This window comes from Limulus polyphemus, unplaced genomic scaffold (genome assembly GCF_000517525.1).
Source record: "Limulus polyphemus unplaced genomic scaffold, Limulus_polyphemus-2.1.2 Scaffold3653, whole genome shotgun sequence".
NCBI lineage: Eukaryota > Metazoa > Arthropoda > Merostomata > Xiphosura > Limulidae > Limulus > Limulus polyphemus.
Window position 1 is genome coordinate 47745 of NW_013669263.1, and position 8227 is coordinate 55971.

General features: G+C 34.5%; 1 protein-coding gene across 3 annotated transcripts in view; it reads left to right on the forward strand.

Annotated features, from left to right (window-relative positions):
• The window catches only part of LOC106469778 (monocarboxylate transporter 10-like), a 35222-nt gene extending 30361 nt beyond the window's left edge, over positions 1 to 4861 (forward strand). For all 3 annotated transcript variants that reach the window (XM_013930287.2, XM_022398336.1, XM_022398337.1), the window contains exons 9-10: positions 2204 to 2285; positions 3066 to 4861. In XM_013930287.2, coding sequence (XP_013785741.1) covers positions 2204 to 2285; positions 3066 to 3271 — 288 coding nt within the window. In that variant the 3' untranslated portion in view covers positions 3272 to 4861. The remainder of the gene's footprint in view (positions 1 to 2203; positions 2286 to 3065) is intronic.
• The last annotated feature ends 3366 nt before the right edge of the window (positions 4862 to 8227 follow it).

Sequence of the window (8227 nt, forward strand, 5' to 3'; positions counted from 1 at the left end):
GTTGGTTTTTACAGGGTGGAGTTGCTAGCCCCGTGCCCAACCCTCCTCCTTTCTCATCCTGGACTTGGGACCAGGCAATGGTGGTGGCATCCCTGCCAGGGAACAAACCCGGTACCTTTGGATTAGAAATCCAACGTGCTTTCCACTGCACTATAAGGACACCAGTTTGTGGCTTATAGTCAATTAATAGTTTAAAGTATATCATGAATTTGTGCAAAGTAGTCAGTTTGTGTATATTGTATACTTATATCAAATAGTTGTATATGGCTTACAGTCTTGATATAAGGAAATAATTATTGATTTTTTTATCATGGGCAATTTTTATAAATTTCACTCAAATAAAACACAACTTAGAACTTTTACCCATCAATTGGTACATCTGAATTTGAGTCTTGTAAAATATTTTAAAAGCATTGTTTCTTGTATATTCTATGATGGTCAATAAAATCTGTTACAGTGCTCCTTTTTAAATGGAGTTTCTTAGTTAAGATTTTATAAGATTGATTAGGCTAGTATGTGTGTGGGTTTTTTCTAATTTGTCTAATTTGGGTGGCAGCTTTACTTCTATGCCTATCCCCCATCCATTTTCATACTCATCTTCTCTCTGTCCTCCAAATCACTCAGTGTCACATCCTTTTGGTGGCACCTCTTTGGCAAGCACAGCCATGGTTTTCGCTTCTGAGCCCGCTCCTATTGACACCTCCTCTGCCAATTCCCCTCTCACCCACCCTCCTCGGGCAACTTCAGTCAAATGTGTTGACTGAGGTTGACCCCATTGTTACATTCCACTACACCCAAGTCACTCTACATCAGGGGTCCCTCCTATGATTCCACCCTTATTGTAACACATAATTTTCCTGGGCAAGGAGTATACCTGGCTGAGTAGTGGTGCAGACTCCTATGGGTGTGTCTTGCATACTCTTTATCCATATACCCCATGGGCTTCTTTTGGGTGCTTTCTTAAGGGAGCTTAGTTACACTGGTCAGTGTGGGATTCTAGCTATTCTGTGAGTAGAGGTAAGATATTGTATTGGAAGTTATTATTTTCTTGCACTGAAAATGTATTTCCTATAGATTTTTGCCTTCACTCACACTTCCCACCCTTTCTCCCCACTTCCAGGGTCTTTTCCATTTCTGTTGCTCAATCTCAAAGTGAATTTAGACTAAGCTGCATAGAGGGAGTCAGCTGTGCTAGGAATTGTGTTGCACTTCTTTAGTTGGAGGGTTGTTGTATGCTCAGTTGCATGCTGTCATGCAGCTGCCTCATATGAAAACATGCTATTCTGTGAGCAGAAGTATGAATCTATCAGAAATACAGTGTAAGAAAATGTTAACCTTTAAGGCTCAACCATATCGGGCAGTTAGAACATTTTTTAAAAATAGAAGCCACATCAAAACATGCAGCAAGATGTCCCATTCTGATAACTATAGCATTAGTTAAACATTTGAGAGGGAAGAATAGTACAATTTAATGTCTCAAATCTTTCAAGTTGAACCAAGACCATTGGTACATAATTTCTTACATAAAAATTGCTATCACTCCAGAGGGAAATATGTGCTAGCATCATCACACTTTATATACAGATTAAAATGGTGGGATTTTGATTTGTTACTCAATAGAATTGTCAACTATTGTGTAAATAGTTAAATGTAACATAAAAATGATTTACGTGTGTTTTGTTACAGTCCCTTTGATATATCTTGAAATTATTTTCCTCTTTTCATAATTTAAGCACCTGTTACTGTTTAACTGTGGCCTGGTAAGTTAATGAATAAGTTGACCAGAAAATGAATAATGTAGTAGATCTTAGCTAGTTTAAATCTATTAAGGGAGCCAATTAGTAAAAAAAAGTTTAAACACATATGTATTATTGAGAGTTCGAATGAATTTTCATTATTTTTATGCTATTTATGAGAGATGTTATGAATGATATCCAACCAGAATAGAATAATCCATTCAAATTAAGTGTTTGCTCAAACAAGCTAGGCAACTTTCTTTTAACACATATAATCAGGTGAGATTTATAAAATACATTTCCCAGGCTACAACCATGTACACATAATATATGTGATATCCATAGATATCTTACAATTTTTATTTCCATGCTTGTATTTTAATGCTTTGATTGTTCAGAAGCTGTCTTATTTTTTAGGCTTTATTATGCAATAGCTGAATTGTAAATTAACTTTTTTATTTGTGAAGCAATATCCTAGTCAAATGGCAGAACAATTGGTGGAAGCTGCTGCAGCAGAAACCACCACTGATGATGAAGGAAGCTATGAAAGTGAGTAGAATTGAGTTATTGTCTCTTTTATTTCTGATATTACAGGGAGAGTAATTTTTATAGTGTAAAGTCATAGTATAAAAAAACAATCAATGCATAGTCAGAATCAGATTATGAAAAGTAGTTGTTGATAAGTGAAATCACATTATACAAAAAGCTATACAGGAAGCTATGAAAGTGAGTAGAATTGAGCTATTGTCTGTTTTATTTCTGATATTACAGGGAGAGTAATTTTTATAGTGTAAATTCATAGTATAAAAAAACAATCAATGCATAGTCAGAATCAGATTATGAAAAGTAGTTGTTGATAAGTGAAATCACATTATACAAAAAGTAGTTAGTTCATAATGAACAGTTGTAGTAATAGGAAATTGACCATGTTTTATGTAATGTATAATTATATAATACAGTACTGTGTATATTGTGTTCAGTTACATCATTTAAATAATTATTTTATAGTCTTTAGTCATAGTATTTGGAAAGTAGTTAGTTATAGAAAAAAAAGTCACTTTATAGTGTATTTATACTGTATAACAACATACTAGAAAAGTAGCCAGTTTATAATATACAACAACAGTGTAGAGAAATTAGTTGGATTGTTGTGTATATTCCCTCACCAGTAAACTAACAAATTTTTGGTGTATAGCCATAATATAGGAATCCCTATATATGTCATTCTATTTTTAGCATTTCTTGTGTAATTAAATTTATTCCAGCTTGTATTCATTACCTCTTCTTGCAAAATCATCTTGTATGTATTTCTGATTGTTTATATGTCAGCCATGACCCCTGATTCAGCTGGGGAAATAATTGTGTGGGAAAGATTAAACGTAGCTGGTGTGAACAGTCCCAAAGAGTCCACACAGGTGACACTTCGTTATACAGGTGAACAGGTTCATGGTGAGCTGCATAAGCACGATACTTGGTCAAGATCTGAGAAAAACAAGCCACCTCAGTGCATATCAAATAAAGAATCAAGTGTTTAGTTTCTTTATTATCAGGTAGTTACAGTTAATTTCACGTATGTAAATCAAAGAAAAACGTAGTAGTCAGGGGACAGTTGAAATAATTATAAAACTGAAGAGTAGTTAGAATGGTCCAACTGGGTAAAGTCATAGAAAATGGTGTAGAAGAGATTGTAAGCTAAACAAATTTACGAAATGGGAGAGTTGTAAAACTTGTAAGTTTATATGATATTATATAGATTGAACAACTAAACTATTAATAAAGTTTAAATAGTAGTTGTGTTACAATTGGTATAATCTCAGAAGGATGTGTAGATAAGATAGGTAATCTAATAAAATAAAAATATTTTGAAATGCTACAACTGTGTAAATCTCATAAAGACGGCATAGGTGGCATATTTAAATCAATATTAAAATAGGACAGTAGTTGAAGGATTACAACTGAGAAAATATCAGAAAGATAATGTAAGTGGGATAGTTAAGTCCATATTAAAATAGGACAGTACTTGAAGTATTCAGTCTGGGTAGATATCAGAAAGATAATGTAAGTGGAACAGTAGTTTAAGCATCACAACTGAGTAAATGTCAGAAAGATGATATAGATAAGATAATTAGACATATTAAAATGGAATAGTTCAAGCGTCACAACTGGGTAAGTATCAGAAAGATGATGTAGATGAGATAATTAAACATATTAAAATGGAATAGTTTAAGCATCACAACTGGGTAAGTATCAGAAAGATGATGTAGATGGGATAATTAAACATATTAAAATGGAATAGTTCAAGCGTCACAACTGGGTAAGTATCAGAAAGATGATGTAGATGGGATAATTAGACATATTAAAATGGAATAGTTCAAGCGTCACAACTGGGTAAGTATCAGAAAGATGATGTAGATGGGGTAATTAAACACAGTAATAAAAGAACACAATATCTTGTGTAGCAATTAGTGAAAAAAACACATTAAATGGAATGAACTGTCAGAAGTCTGATATCAGAAAAACTAGTTTTGACAAATTTATACATGCTCTTCCGTCTCACATTGTCTTCTGGTAGGGAAAAACCGGACAACAAATGCCTATGCTATCCCTGACCTGGGAATCCCCATAAGGACACAGAAGGTCAGGAAGTTGTTTAGCTTGAAGTGAACTTGGGAGGTGTTGAAATTAGGCAGGCTTTTGATTAAGCAACTTTTGACGATTATTCTTTTTATATAGTTATCCATTTTGTATAAAATTCTTGTTGGTTTCCAATCAATTTGATGGTCAGAATCTCTCATATGAATAAAAATGGCATTGTTTTGGTTTCCAGATTTTATGTTCAGAAACTCTGGTGTCAACACTTCTGGTTTCACCAACATATCCTTTCTCACAGAGTTGGCATGGTATAATATAAACGCCTTGTTTTTTATCTTCAGGTGTTTTTCTGTGTGAAGTTAGGTTATTTTTAATGGTGTTCAGATATCTGTATATGATTCTAAAGTTATTCTTCCTTAGTAATGCCCGGCATGGCCAGGTGGTTAGGGCACTCGATTCGTAATCTGCGGGTCGCGGGTTCGAATCCCCGTCCCACCAAACATGCTCGCCCTTTCAGTTGTGGGGGCATTATAATGTAACAGTCAATCCCACTATTCGTTGGTAAAAGAGTAGCCCAAAAGTTGGCGGTGGGTGGTGATGACTAGCTACCTTCCCTCTAGTCTTACACTGCTAAATTAGGGACGACTAGTGCAGATAGCCCTCGTGTGGCTTTGCGCGAAATTCAAAACAAACAAACTTCCTTAATATTTTCTCAAGGAGTTCAATGTTAGTGTTGTAGCCAATGTAAAGTGATTTCACATTATCATTGGTTGATTTTTCTTTATCTTCATGGAACAAGGTTTTTCTTACTTTGAGATGGCAATTTGTAATGAAATGTTGTGGAAAATGTAGTTCTTTGAAAATAAAAAAGATATTTTTAATTTCGTTATCAAGCATTGTCGGGTGGCATATTCTATATGCTCTAAGAAAAAATGAAGAAATAAAAGATGTATTGACCCATTTATTGTGACATGAAACGAAGTGAACATAACTTAAAGAATTTGTTGGTTTATGGTATGCTGAGAGGAATGGTTCTGTGTTTTTTCTGGTTATCAAAACATCCAAGAAAGGAAGTCTGTCATCCTTTATATTTATGGAAGGAACTAGTTTTTCAGCCCCTCATACTTTGCTCTCTCTGTACTAGTTCTTGAAGCATCACAGCTTGCACTTCCAAAATGCTCCCAAATGGCTTTATAAGATTGGCATGTTGCTTTTACAGTTCGGTAAGATAAAGCAACCCATCTCACACTGAATACATGACCAATTTTCAACAGTTGACAGTGAAGAGCCTCAGCACATGCAATTAACTCATCTTGATTTTTAGGAGACCTATGAAAAAGGAAATACAATTTATCCCAACTTCATCTACTGCATCACCTACAATAAGTTCAAGCCTGTGACTGGTACAGTGCCATACAGTTGCATTTGGAAAGTCATCAAGAAATAGTTTTGCAACTCCCGATTTTAGTCCTAACATTACTGATGCTCCATCAGTTACAAGTGGTATAACATTTTCTTTTAGGTACTGCATTGAAAAACCACCTCTTTGTAAGCAACTTATAAGACCTTCATATAGAATTTGCATTTGCACCAAGTTTCATATGTTTTAACTCTAAAATCAAAATAGAATTATATGGAATGAGAAGATTCACCAACTGCAGATCTCAAGCAGACAACTAAAACAGTTTTGTCATTAATAATATTAGATTCATCAATCATAATAGACATTTTGGATTGTTTTGAAAATATATTTTTCACCAATGTCTTTTGCATTTGATTCCCATTGTGGTATGCAATATCTGCAAATGGCCTACAAGAGTGAAGAACGTACCCTAAGTCAATGCTGTTTCGTTTTTGCAATTGAAAATCATAAGAAATATCAGTATATGGTCTACTTTTGTGCACAATATTATATACATCTCTAAAACCTCGACCTGTTTTTGTTTCCTCCTTTTTCAATGACTCGTACACTGCATTTTAGATTTGTTTTTTATCAGCTGTTTCATTGATTTTTTGGTACTTGTAATGGGCTTCTGTTTTTAGGCTTATAAACCTTATGTCTTAAACTCATTAACTGCTTTGTTTTCTCACCACTCACTCCTACATTAACACTGCACTATTCCTGTGATAAATGAATTCCTTGCGTTCGCTCAAGACCTAGATGACCGCATTTGCTGCATACTCTACATCCTATTTTTTATTTTTAACAATTAGCCAAGGATATTCTTTCTTTTTGTGTAAGTGCATTACTTGCATCCAACAGTCTGGAAGATTAGATATTTTAATATCCTCTGAAGTTTTATCACATCCAGGTTCCTCATCAGATGAAGCAGCTGCTTGACAAGTATCATCATCTGCACGTATTTTTGTCCCTCTTTACTGTCAGGATGTTTTATTTGTCTTCTCCATCAAGCTCAAGATGCTGTCTTTTAACATACTTTAGTATGCTCTTTTTCACAAGGGGACATCAAACTAAACATTTTAGCTTTTTAACATTAAAATGTACTAGTAACGAGACTCGAAACCATTGGGAAAAATCTGTTGGTGACAATAAAATCAGCGATTGTAGGTAAGTGTTAATTCACATTAAGCAACAAAACATGCATGTTCACTACCTATAATCACAACTCACAAGGATTTACAAAAGATTGCAAATGATGATGGAGTATTGCCAGCCAGGATGGAAATTATTTCACTGTGAGGGAGAGGTGGGCATGGTGCGAACCGTGCAATGATAATCACTATCATGATATGGGTAAAATACCATATAATACTCACAGTTTAGGGTTGAGAACTTGAGGTTGATGAATGTAGGTAGTAGAATACTTGTCTCTCCACCACCACTGTATCCACTAACCTCACTAATGTACAAGTCATACCATCACACTTGCCCACTAAAAGTTAAATACTCTGGTTGGCTGCGCTACCTGATGCTCCCTGGTTGGGAGACTGGGTGCATCATGATTGGCTAGGGCGATGCTGGGAAGATGCTTGACTCATGAGCTGGATAAAGGGCATCTAATGAATGACTCGCTTAGTATAAAAATTGAACATAACTGTGTACCAGTGTGTACCCCCATTTCAATCACTGGAAAATATTTAGGAAGAATTACTTTAGAATCATGTACAAATATCCAAACGCCATTAAAAATAACCTAACTTCAAAAAGAAAAACACCTGAAAATAAAAAACAAGGCATTTATATTATACCATGCCAATCCGTTGAGCAACATTATGTAGGTGAAACTGGAGGAAGTGTTGACAAGAGTTTCTGAACATTAAAAATGCCATTTTTATTCATATGAGAGATTCTGACCATCAAATTGATTGGAAACCAACAAGAATTTTATACAAAATGGATAACTATATAGTAAGAAGAATCATTGAAAAATACTTAATCAAAAGCCTGCCTAATTTCAACACCTCCCAAGGTCACTTTGAACTAAACAACTTCCTGACCCTCTGTGTCCTTAAGGGAATTCCAAGATCAGGGGTCATGTAGATGTTTTTTGACCAGTTTTTTTCCTGCCAGTAGACAACGTGAGACTGAAGAGACTATAAAAATGTGTCAAAAATAGTTCTCTGATATCAGACTTCTAATAGTTCATTCCATTTACTGTGGTGTTTTCACAAGTAATTAAACACATTAAAATGGAATAGTAATTTAAGCATCACAACTGGGTGAATATCAGAAAGATGATATAGATGGGATAATTAAACATTAAAATGGGACATTAGTTGAAGCATTATAACTATATTCTTTTTGTAATTGATTTATATTGACTAAAGAGTGTCACAATGCTGTGATGGAAGAGACTTTGTTTTAAATAAATATGTATATAATGTTTTTGGTTTTTATAAATTATTGGCTCCTTTCTTGAGTTGTCCACTAGTGGAGC